The sequence below is a fragment of the Typopeltis vanoorti genome, chromosome 8 (assembly GCF_054136105.1).
Source record: "Typopeltis vanoorti isolate ZY-2024b chromosome 8, IOZ_Tvanoo_1.0, whole genome shotgun sequence".
NCBI lineage: Eukaryota > Metazoa > Arthropoda > Arachnida > Uropygi > Thelyphonidae > Typopeltis > Typopeltis vanoorti.
Window position 1 is genome coordinate 39,330,327 of NC_143556.1, and position 13,820 is coordinate 39,344,146.

The following is a 13,820-nucleotide window of genomic DNA, read 5'->3' on the forward strand; positions in this document are numbered from 1 at the left end:
AAAAATCTTATATAAAATATGAGCCCAGAGTAATCTCAAACAACATGCAGCAAGAGATAGTACGAACTATCAGCTTTCAAGAATTCCATAAAATTTATAAGGAATTTCCACGAAATCTTAATGGTAGGAAATTTCAAAATTCTTTGCTCTATATGAAAACGAAACATGAAAGAACAAGAGAATGTTTTCCAAGAGAATGGTTAACATGGGGTGTATTGAAAGAAACTCTTTATTGTCTACCATGTCATATTTTTTGCAACTCTAATAACAAAAACTTAAGCAATTTAGCTCAAGAAGGATTTTCGCCTAGAAATAAGCCTTTGAAAAAGTTGTATGATATGTTTTTGCTACACGAAAACAGCTGGACAATATCAGGCTTAGAAATCCCTTTTGCAATCATTGAAAGGGTGAAATCAATAAAGACTTACAACTACAAATTCAATAAGAAACAAATAAGTGGAGAGTACTTCTGCAATGGATTGTAGACGTAACATTATTTTTATTATTATCATTACATCACACCTCCAGGGAGTCCAAAGACTCATCGAGGGAGGGAATCAACTTTACAACTCTTCGTCTCTCTACTTCATCAACTTTCATCATCTAACACCAACACCATCTACCACTGACTACCACCACTAGTGATTTCACAGAAAATCACAAACATCCATGCCCACAATGGGATTCGAACCTGCAGCCTTTTCGCTGGAGAGTGGATACGCTAACCACTTGGCCAACCAGGCCGGCCTTTATCATCCAGAGGTTTACTTTACTTTTATCATCCACTTATTACCATTACTTTTAGGGACACTGTCAACTGGGTGACAGACAACTGGACGACGGCAACTGGGTGATGGTCAACTGGGCAACGGACAATTGGGCGATGAAATAAAAGATGAAATATGCAATTCTATTCTGTTGATCTATTACCAGGTAAAAATGAGTTAAAAGAATGGTATAAACAAAAAAAATTAAAAAATCTTGCTTATAATTAAGTTTATTTAAGTTTATTTTTATTGTGTAGAATTACAAATTGTATTGAAGTTATATTGAAATTTCCCATAGAATTACGGTATAAACATAAAATTTGAAAAATCTTGCTTATAATTAAGTTTATTTTTATTGTCTGAAGAAGTATTTCTGACTTCACTGCGTAAGGTGTCTTGTTTGGCAATTTATCATTTGGGCATTTTGTATGCGGTTATTTAGTTTAATACACATTCGCACGATATTTTGACTTCTATCAAACAGTAAGACTAGTTGTTTATTTGTTTATTACATCATTTCCGATATTTGTGTCAATGTTACAGTTACCACATGCAAAGAACAAGTTTCAGTAAATAAAAGGTATGTATTCAAAATTTATAATCTTAATCATATACTAAATTGTATACGTGACATCTAAATTAATTTAAATAAATTTCAAACTCTTGATTATCTCTCAAATGAAAAAATTGCTAAAGTACAATTATATAGAAGTATAGAAATATATCAGTATTGATATGAATTTTTTCAGTACTATTTTTCAAATAGTACTAAAAAAATTCTTAATTATATCAATAGTGAAAACTTTTTTTTTTATTTTATTTTTATATTTATATTTCTTGTTTCTATTCTTCAGAAATGGATAATTCAAGAATATTAAGTCAAAGAGACAAGAAAAAATATGCTTGGAATGGGTATCTTTATGTTAAAGACAAGATTGATAAGAAAGGTTCAATTCAACTTTGGCGATGTGAAAATAAAAACAAAGGATGCAAAGGTAGAATCTGGACAAGTGTCAGTGATTAATCACTAATTTCTGAAAAACAGGAATATACATGTAGCAGTTCTGGAAATACGGCCAGAGTAATAATGCAAGAAGTTAGTACAACAGGCAAAAAATTAGCAGATACTACAATGAGCAACCCATCACAAATCAGAACTCAAGTTCTACAAAATGTTTCTTCTGCAGTAGAAGGAATGCTTCCAAATCATTAAAGTCTATGCAGAAATATTCAAAGAAGAAGATTAAAAAATTTAAAAGCTCCAATTAATCCTGATTCTAGGGAAACAATAATTATTCCTGAAGAATACTTAAATTATGAATTCAGTCCATCACAAGTTGAACATTTTTTATTGGCTGATTCTGGATCAGAACAGGTCGACCCCATGAGAATATTAATTTTTGGTCATGAAAGCCATGCAGTGTGGAGCCAAAGCATGAATGAATTATTTATGGATGGCACATTTTTACTTTCTCCCCCTCGTTTTGCTCAAAATTTTGTTATTTTAGCTAGAAAGGATGGAGGTCCTGTTTTCCCTGTTTTATATTGTTTATTACCCAATAAGACTCTTGAAACATACACAAAATTATTTTATATGATACATGAAATGTGGCCATTACTAGATCCCGAAAATATAAATGTTGATTTTGAAATTGCCATTCATCAAGCGTTATGTATAGTATTTACACAAGCTAACATAAATGGTTGCTTTTTTCATCTCGTACAAAATCTTTGTAAGCATTTAGCTTCATGCAGTCTTTTAACCAGATATAATTCTGATGCGCAATTCGCTTTAAATTCAAAAATGATCACTTCCCTTGCTTTTGTTCCAGAAGAAGATATTATTTACGCTATTTCTGAACTTGAGAATCATTTATCCAATGAATTTGAACCAATTTTAGAATGGTTTATGAACACATACATAGGTCGTCTTAGGAATAACAGAACCAGGGCTCCACTGTTTTTCACTCAAACGTTTGGTCTGTGTACCAAAGAACAATAACTGGATGCGATAGGACAAATAATTTTGCAGAAGAATGTCATCGAAAACTGCAATTGAGCTTTGGCAGCAGCGCAAGTCATATATACAGCAGAATGATAACTCATCTATCTCTGCAGGTCAGCATCCTTCTCAGTATTACTGCAATCCACTGGGTTATGTTCACAACCTTTGCAATATGCCCCCTGAATTTCAGTTTTCTATCAATCATCACCACTAGATCTCCTGTCTCCCCCTACTTCCTCCAGTACAGCTCCTCCAATCGATGTATTCCAACCTTCAAGACTTTATATTTTCCTGCATTAAACCGACACTAGCATTCATTTGTCCATCTGTCAAGTTTACTGAAATCCTTTTGCAGGGCAGCCACATCTGCACTATTACTAATAACCCTTCCTAGCTTCACATCACCTGCAAACAACTGTATATCCTCTTGCAATCCATTGACAATGTCATTGATATAAAGGTTAAACAATACAGATCCTAGTACTGTGCCCTGTGGAACCCCACTTGTAACCTTCTGCTTCCTTGATATTGCCCTACCATACACAACTCTCTGATACCTATCAGACAGCCAATCCTGAATCCAGTTCACTAACCCGACATCTAAACCCATGTGCTGCAACATAAATATCAGCTTATCATGTGGCACCCTGTCAAATGCCTTTGCAAAATCAAAGAAAAATGGCAGTGCATGCCTTTCCCTCATCAACGGCTCTTGTCACTTTATTATAAAAGGCAATCATTTTACTCAAGCAAGACAACCCCTTAACAAATCCATGTTGATTATCACAGATAACATTACCCTCATCTGTCCAATACCGTATACAGTCCCTCACTAATTTCTCCAAGACTTTAACAACTACCGATGACACACAAACTGGTCTATAATTAGACACTTCCAGTCTGCTGCCACCCTTATGCAATGTCACTATCTTACGTTACTTCCATTCTTTGGGTACCTTTCCCATAGCCAAACTTTCATTGAATAGCCAGGTCAAAGGAGCTATCAGTTCTTTAGCACATTCGCTCAAAACCTGTGGTGGAATACCATTCAGTCCCACAGCTTTACTGAAATCGAGAGTACTCAGTATTTATAACACACTCTGCTCTTGCAAAAACACAAACTGCCTTATCCCTCCAGTATTAAAATTTTCTTCTCCAGGATGAAATACCCCAATAAAGTGCTCATTGAACAACTCCACTACATCTCCTCTGCATCAGTCACTCTATTCCCATTTTTATCCCACAAATGTCATTGATTTACAATCATTTCTCCTCCTACTGGTCACACAGCTAAAAAATTCCCAAGGATTTTCTTTGGAGCTTAGTGCCAAACTCCTCTCATATTATAGTTTTTCCTTCCTCACCATACTAGTCACTCTCATGGCCTGAGTCTTATATTCTTCATGCATCTGCTTTCCACCCCTCTCCTTATATCTCTTCCATAACCTCTTTTTCACCTGGAGTTCACATATACATTCCAATTGATAGTTCTCACATGGCTGGCCAGTCACAAACTAGGTATGGTTGTGGTCACTATCATCATGTAGGTAAACTCACTTTGGAATTTATAAACAGCTGTACCCAAGCTGTTTTTTTTGCTGTGACTCCTCACCAGATCTCAATCCATTTCCATTATCACAATCTTAGAACTCCTGACCTCTACATTTCAGACCATCCTATTTCCATTCACTAATTTCACCATTTCTTCTCCATGTCGGGAAATTATCTCTATTATGCGATCCATGGAATATGCTTCCCCATCTGGATACAAACATCACAATGCAATTTAGACATATAAAAATTCAGAAAAATGCAGCTAGAATCATATGTGGACTAAGGAATACAACTTGTGGAAAAAGAGCAGAATTTGAATCCAACCTGGTTCCTTTAAAAATTAGGTAGCAAGAAAATCTTACTCAATTTGTCGAAAAAAGTGCTAACCTTGCACATCATAAAACTAGTCAACTTTTTAAAATGTGTCAACCAACAAACAGAATAAAGAAAAAATCAACAATGCATGAAATCGTGGAAAATAAAATTCCCTTGGATTGTCCAAATAAAATAACCAACTACCCAGCATTTCTTCCAAATCAAGACATCAAAAATATAATTATTAATTTTGAAATAGGGAAACATGAGAAAAGAAGCCTAGAAAACCATTGAGATCATTAGGTCTTTCAAAAATAATGAAAAATGGACCTCACTCAAAAAAGATCTAAACAGATAGCTCCAAAAATCCAAATGGCAATTCCTGGAGTGGCATACTCATCTATGGCTCTCAAAATATAGAACTAAAAACAACCAACAATATAGGAATGAACTCATATCTTGCAGAATTAATAGCCATTAGCACAGCACTGCAACATTTGGATAAAAAAACCCAAAGAAATTTATATTTTTCAGATTCTTTAGCAGCCCTTCAAGCTATTAAAAACTGCTACACTACCCATCAAGAAATACTTAGAGATATAGCAAAAACACATAAACAAACTACATAAGGTTGTTTATTTTTTAACGGTATATATTAGAACACAGAAACTAAGTAAATAATTAATTTATTAACTTATTGCTGATATTTCGCTGGTGTTATAACCAGCATCTTCAGAGCAAAAAAACACAGTTTGTCACAATACATGAGACTATAACAACATGGTGTAATCAATGGACTAGTTAAACAAAATTGTAGCAGCAACACAAAGACTACAGTCCTGATTTTTGGCGCCCTCTATCCTCTATCTGAAAAAAAACTGTAGTAGCTATCACATAAGACTAGAGTCCTAAAAAAAAATAAAAAAAAAAAAAAAAAAAAAAAAAAACACTAGTTTTTTTCTTAAGATGACTGTCTCCCAGATCTTAGGCAAGTTAATACAGCCATATTTGTTGAGATTTGGAGTGTGTTTCAGGGCTTCTGTCGCCTCTAACAATCTCTCCGACTTGTAATAGCTTCTGTGTAGTACTTTTGTGTTTTTCCAGTTGATCCTGTGTGCAGGGGTATCGACAGCATGGTCTGCTAGGCCTGTCTTGCCATAGTGATAATTCCGGACGTATCTTTTGTGTTCGCTGAGGCGGATGTTCAGAGTCTTCCTGTTTGACCGTAGTAGGCTTGATTACATGAGCAGGGTACTTGGTAGACTCCTGGATGTGATAAAGGGGGAATGCTGTCCTTGGGTGAGCAGATAAGGGTTGCTAATTTGCTACATGGTTTGAATGTAGTGCGTAGTTTATGTTTATTAAGAATTCTTGAAATCTTATCGGATGTGCCTTTAATGTATGGGATGGTGACTGTTTTGTTGTAGTTCTCTGTGGTAGATGGTGGGAGGGGTTTCTTAGGAGCGTTTAGTATTTTGTTTATCTTATATGGATTATAGCCATTGGCCAAGAAGGTGTGGCATAAGTGAGCCAGTTCAGCAGCAAGAGCATTGTCATTGGAATAGATTGCTCTCACTCTATGGGTTAGCGTTTTTAAAATGCCATATTGTTGAGAAGGATGATGGTGTGATTGTTTGTGTAAGTATCTCCCTGTATGTGTGGGTTTTCTAAAAACTGAAAATGATAAGGAACCATCTGGAAGACGTGTGATAAGTGTATTCAGGAAGGGCAGACAGTTATTAGCTTCCAGTTCCATTGTAAAGTGGATTTTTGGATGTTGGATATTTAAATGCGCTAAGAATGTTTCCAATATCTCTGGGCCATGTGGCCAAATAGCAAGCACATCGTCAACATAGCATAGCCAAAGTGTTGGTTTGAGCGTGGCTGTATTGATTGCTAGTTTTTCCAGGTGTTCCATGTAAAAGTTGGCTAGAGGGGGGAAAGGGGGGAGCCCATGGCTGTCCCATCTATTTGTTTGTATATTTTCTCTTTCCATGTGAAATATCCTGCATGTATTGTAAATCTGAATAGTTCAAATATATCAGGGGGGAAGTGTGACTTCAGTAGATCAAGGGTTTCTATTAGTGGTACATTTGTGAATAGTGAGGTGATATCAAAGCTTACTATTAAGTCTGAGCTATTTAAGGTAAGGTGTTGTAAGATGCTTTTTAGGTGGGCTGAATTTTTGACAGAGGAGGGAGAATTGTTTGTGAGAGTGGCTAGTAGCTTCACTAAATGTCTAGCCTGTTTGTATGTGGGACTATTTATACTGTCCACAATTCATGACTTATTTTTCACGGTATTAACAACACTACAAACACTTTTAACAACAAAGACGTTTTATTAACACTTATATTTCGCTGATTTTCAACTCAGCATCATCAGAGCACAACACACATGTAAACGCGACAGTGAGTGAGTGAAACAATATAATTGTAAAAAACAAAAGATCTAAAGTCCTATTTTTTGGCACCCTCTAACGAAAAAAAACAAAAACAAAATGCAGTTATCCAGGAGTTTTTCTTAGGATAACTGTCTCCCAAATTTTTGGCAAATTAATGCAACCATATTTGTTAAGGTTGGGAGAATTCTTCAAAGCCATTGCTGACTCAAAAAATAATCTTTCAGATCTATAACGACTCCTAAATAGCACATTCGTTTTCCTCCATCTAATCCTGTGTGAAGGAGTGTCCAAAACGTGGTCTGCCAGTCCCAACTTGCCATAGTAATAGTAGGGAATGTATCTTTCATGTTCTTACAGGTGGATGTTCACTGATCTTCCTGTTTGCCCATAATAGGCCACGTTATTCAAATTCAAATTCAAAGAAAAGTTGCCGATTGCAACTTTTCTTTGAATTTCAGAAAAGATGGAATTATATCGTTGTCGCGGCATCATTTAACACGTTCATTGCCAAGCTGAAAATTATAATTTCGTGTGGTGGCCAAATTTTTTTTACTGGATAGCGACGTCCACGCGATAACAAGTGATCGGCCGTTTGGTGAGAACTCGCATCACGCGATACAATGTGATTGGCAACGAACGTGTTAAGGAAGGCTAACCTGTTCAATTTTCCGGACAATTTCAGTTTCGACTTACCAAACCGTCGGGCTTTGTAAACAATATCTTCTCCGCAGAATCATCAATCTAACAGATAAGCTTATGTGTTGATGGTTATTCATGACTTATTTTTCACGGTATTAACAACATTACAAACACTTTTAACAACAAAGATGTTTTATTAACACTTATATTTCGCTGATTTTCAACTCAGCATCATCAGAGCACAACACAACCTAAGCTTATCTGTTAGATTGATGATTCTGCATGGAGAAGATATTGTTTACAAAGCGCGACGGTTCGGTAAGTCGAAACTGAAATTGTCCAGAAAATTGAACAGGTTAGCCTTCCTTAAACGATGCCACGACAACGATATAATTCCATCTTTTCTGAAATTCAAAGAAAAGTTGCAATCGGCAAAGGCACATCGTATTTATCGATGGGCGAGTTTAGCGGTTCTTCCTCTACTTACCTAGAGCTTAGTAAGCTAAACAGCTCTATCACAGCTCTACAACAAGAACTAATAAATGTGTTAAATCCTGAAATATGGACTGTTCTACAGCACATCTCCGAAGTTGCAGCAAAAAAAGAATTCACAAAAGTAAAAAGCAAACACCTAAATAAATTTGAACTCCTACAACAGCGGCAACATACGAAGTCCCGACCGCAACTTCGACGAGACCACGTGGTTGTAAACCTATCATCGGAAACACTCACTGAAGAAGCCAAGAAAGCTCTCAGTCTAGGACATAACTTTGCCGTCATGCCCAAACAAATTCCTAAACTAGAAATTATGAAAGTAGAACGGGGTATCCACAATCTTCTGCCAGCAATGGCTAATAACATGCAACTAGATATAGCAAGTATTATAAACAAGGCTAAGCCTCCAAAAAGCAATATGCCACGTAAGCAAATAACTGCCCTAAAAAAGTTATATAATAATAAAAAAATATTATTATTACAAAAGCCGATAAAGGAAATGCAACAGTTATCATGAATACAGAAGAGTACAACAGAAAAATGCAAGATCTCATATGTGACAGTTCCACATATCAAATTATACATCGAGACCCTATGATGTCTCAAAAGAAAAAAGTCCGAAAATTACTGAAAAAAGTGACATCATGGCCTAAAGAAATCGTCAGGAAAACCAATTCATGTTAAAGCACCCTGTATTTATGGATTACCAAAAATCCACAAAACTAATATTCCCCTACACCCCATAGTGGATAGCATAAATAGTCCCACATATAAACTGGCCTGGCATTTAGCCAAGTTGCTCGCCCCCCCCCCCCTTACTGGCCACTCCTCTACTTTTGTAAAAAATTCAATCCATTTCAAAACACTGGTTAAAAATCTAATCCTAAAAGAATCAGACATAATGGTTAGTTTCGATGTCACCTCCTTATTTACCAACATACCACTTATAGACACTCTTGAATTAATCAAGTCTAAATTTCCCCCAGATATTTTTGAATTATTTCAATTTACCATGAATGCAGGTTACTTTATATGGGAGGGGAAATTCTACAAACAGATTAATGGTACTGCTATGGGTTCCCCCCTCTCTCCCCCGCTAGCAAATTTTTACATGGAACACTTTGAAAACAAAGTACTTACCACAGCAACATACAAGCTGCAAGTGTGGTTACGCATGTAGATGATGTGTTTGCCATCTGTCCCCATGGACAAGACACTTTGGATGCTTTTGTCACCTACCAAAACAGCCAACATCCCAAAATTCACTTCACAGGTAGAAAAAGAATCAAATAACAGTTTACCATTTCTTGACACATTAGTCACCTGCCTTTCAGATGGATCACTATCTTTTCTATTTACAGAAAGCCTACACACACACAGGAAGATACCTACATAAACAATCACATTATCATCCAGTCCAACAGTATGGCATTTTAAAAACACTTACACACAGAGCCAGAGCCATTTGTTCCAACGATACAGCTCTGACCACTGAACTCCAATACCTGCACCATACGTTCCTAGCCAACGGCTACAATCCCTACAAAATAGATAAAATACTACATAGGCCCATTACTTTGCCCTCCCCTAATACACAAGAATACAACATGACCATTTCTATTCCCTATATCAGAGGTACATCGGAAAAGATAGCCAAAGTAATGTCGAAACATGGCCTTCGCACCACTTTCAAACCTCATGTCAAGCTGGCAATTCTGATCCGCTCGCCTAAGGATAAACTTCACCCTTTAGCACACCCAGGAATATATGAAGTTCCGTGTGACTGTGACTTGGCCTATTATGGGCAAACAGGAAGATCAGTGAACATCTGCCTGGAAGAACACAAAAGATACATTCGCTACTATTACTATGGCAAGTCGGGAATGGCAGACCATGCTTTGGACACGCCTTCACATAGGATTAGATGGAGGAAAACAAATGTGCTATTTAGGAGTCGTTACAGATATGAAAGATTATTTTTTGGGTCAGCAATGGCTTTGAAGAATTCTTCCAACCTTAACAAATATGGTTGCATTAATTTGCCAAAAATTTGGGACACAGTTATTCTAAGAAAAACTCCTGGATAACTGCGTTTTTTTTTTTTTTTTCGTTAGAGAGTGCCAAAAAATAGGACTTTAGATCTTTTGTCTTTTACAATTATATTGTTTCACTCACTCACCGTCACATTTACATGTGTGTTGAGCTCTGATGATACTGAGTTGAAAATCAGCGAAATATAAGCGTTAATAAAACATCTTTGTTGTTAAAAGTGTTTGCACTGTTGTTAATACCGTGAAAAAAAAGTCATGAATAACCATCAACACCTAAGCTTATCTGTTAGACTGTCCACAATTATTATCTTTTTTTTTTACTGTCAACAATTTATACTGTCCAAAATAGATGGGACAGCCATGGGCTCCTCCCTTCTCCCCCTCTAGCCAACTTTTACATGGAAGACCTGGAAAAACTAGCAATCAATACAGCCACTCTCAAACCAACACTTTGGCTACGCTATGTTGACGATGTGCTTACTATTTGGCCCAGAGACATTGGAAACATTCTTAGCGCATTTAAACAGCCAACATCCAAATATCCACTTTACAATGGAACTGGAAGCTAATAACTGTCTGCCCTTCCCGGATACACTTATCACACGTCTTCCAGATGGTTCCTTATCATTTTCAGTTTTTAGAAAACCCACACATACAGGGAGATACTTACACAAACAATCACGCCATCATCCTTCTCAACAATATGGCATTTTAAAAACGCTAACCCATAGAGTGTGAGCAATCTATTCCAATGACAATGCTCTTGCTGCTGAACTGGCTCACTTACGCCCCACTTTCTTGGCCAATGGCTATAATCCACATAAGATAAACAAAATACTAAATGCTCCTAAGAAACCCCTCCCACCATTAACCACAGAGAACTCACCCAAGGACAGCATTCCCCCTTTATCACATCCAGGAGTCTACCAAGTACCCTGCTCATGTAATCAAGCCTACTTCAGTCAAACAGGAAGAACTGTGAACATCCGCATCAGCGAACACAAAAGATACATCCAGAATTATCACTATAGCAAGTGGGGCCTAGCAGACCATGCTCTCGATACCCATGCACACAGGATCAACTGGAAAAACACAAAAGTACTATGCAGAAGCTCTTACAAGTCGGAGAGATTGTTAGAGGCGACAGAAGCCCTGAAACACACTCCAAATCTCAACAAATATGGCTGTATTAACTTGCCTAAGATCTGGGAGACAGTCATCTTAAGAAAAAAACTAGTGTTTTTTTTTTTTTTTTTTTTTTTTTTTTTTTTTTTTTTTAGGACTCTAGTCTTATGTGATAGCTACTACAGTTTTTTTTTTCAGATGGAGGACGCCAAAAATCAGGACTCTAGTCTTTGTGTTGCTGCTACAATTTTGTTTAACTAGTCCGTTGATTACACCATGTTGTTATAGTCTCGTGTATTGTGACAAACTATGTTTTTGTGCTCTGAAGATGCTGGTTATAACACCAACGAAATATCAGCAATAAGTTAATAAATTAATTATTTACTTAGTTTCTGTGTTCTAATATATACCGTTAAAAATAAACAACATGTTCGATGAACACATAAGTCTGTCCATACTATACATAAGGATTCCGAAATAATTTTCCAATGGATTCCATCCCATGTATCATTAAAGGGAAATGAAACTGCAGATGAAGTAGTAAAAATGGCTGCGACAGCAAGTGAGACCAAGATTTTGATTTTTTAAAAACTACTCAAAAATGAAACATAAAAAAGAATTATTCCCCAGGACATGACTTACCACTGGTATTCAGCAGAAAAACCGGGAGCTACCATCAACTCCAAGTTTAATCGCTGTGCCACTACCATGATCTCTAGCCTCAAGACAGGCCACACAAGACCAATCAAGTGTAGCAATGGCAAAAAAGTCTTCCCCATCTGCAAAAAATGTAATATTGAGGAAGCATCACCAATTCACTTACTAAATTGTATGAATAGTTCTAAATGTGAACAACCCAGAAAAGGTGCTGTATAAAATACATGAATTTGACCTCTATGATCCGGTGTAATAATACTATGGGATAATAAAAATAAAAAAATAAAAATTATTGCTTCTAGTCTCCAAATCTCTTATACTGTATCTCCTTGTCCACCCTGACAATCCCCATTTTCCTGCTCATGCTGTACACACGTTCTCTATTCCTGCCTTTGATTATCTCATGTAAACCTTCCTTGCACAGTCTTTTAGCCTACCTACCTCTCTGTTCTGTTAATTTATATTCCCTCTTATTTTATTCGGATCTAGCATTTGTCCTAGATCCGAAACAACAACACTCTATCCTCTCCATAAAAAATTAAACAGCATTAAACTACACAGAATAATTTTTCTCATGTTTCCCTATTTCAAAATTAATAATTATATTTTTCCTGTCTTGATTTGGAAGAAATGCTGGGTACTTGGTTATTTTATTTGGACAATCCAAGGGAATTTTATTTTCCATGATTTCATGCATTGTTGATTTTTTCTTTATTCTGTTTGTTGCTTGACAATTTAACCATTTTTCATTCCAAAAATTAGGACAGTGTAGTTAGTGTCTAAGTAAATATGTGAATATTTTGAATTAGACGTACAGGGACAATTACCAGTATTACTGCTAAGATAAAGAAAAGAGAAACTACTAATACCATTTATAAATAATTTACATGCACATAGGCACACAAACATGAGACAAATAATTATATAGATCACATTTTGTACAGCATACAGAATTACATTTTTATGAAGAAGAAACAGTGTTCAATAGTTAAGCTTGATGTGAAACTGGGGCTGTTCCTATATTGTATAATCTAACCCTCTAATACAGTTTACATTAAGTTTAGCTAAGGGGGGTACGAGTTATATTTAAGGAGCATCATGGATATGTGAAGAAATATTTATAAAAAATATTTATTAAAAATTTTTATATATAAACTATAAAATAAGTAACAATACCTTCTTCATCTAACTCATTATTTTCTTTTTCATCTTCTGACATGAGCTTCTTATTAATATCCACCTTTTCTTGGCTACCTTTCCAATTCTTTGTATTTTCCTGGTCACTGTTATATTTATAGATATATTAACCATCAAATAACTCTTATAACTTAATTAGAAAAATAATTTATGAATTAAATAAATAAAACTAAGAAAAACTGATAATCTTATTACCAGCATTACTGCTATGATAAAGAAAAGAGAAAATTTATAAGAGGAAAATACTGTTTCGAAGCATAATGTAGCCAGTGTTAAAGCGGAAAAGATGAACAATAGTCAGGTTTAATGTATTCAGTGGTAAAGAGGAAGAAGAATGCAGATAAAAGAGGTTGAGGATGAGTTCCGAAACAGAAATGTAGCAGGAGTATAATGCTGACAACAAGAAGCAAAGAGGAAAGAAGGGGTGGAGGATGTGCAACGAAGCAGTAGTTAACAGAAAGGGAAGCATCATTACTGTGTGTCAGATGTCATTTCCTTCCAGGATGATGACTACCATAAGCTTCCGCCATGTACGGTTTTGTGCTTTTCTTTTACATTCTTCATAAGAAAAAAAGGTCCAGTCCTTAATATTTCCCACCCAATCTGTTTTT

The 13,820-nt window shown here is 35.9% G+C and overlaps 1 protein-coding gene across 1 annotated transcript in view; it reads right to left on the reverse strand.

Annotated features, from left to right (window-relative positions):
- Positions 1–13,820, reverse strand: part of LOC150103937 (voltage-dependent calcium channel type A subunit alpha-1-like) — a 1,762,795-nt gene that overhangs the window by 1,231,840 nt on the left and 517,135 nt on the right. The window contains exon 18 of the mRNA XM_090397103.1: positions 13,189–13,295. Within this exon, the coding sequence (XP_090253229.1) occupies positions 13,189–13,295 (107 nt within the window). The remainder of the gene's footprint in view (positions 1–13,188; positions 13,296–13,820) is intronic.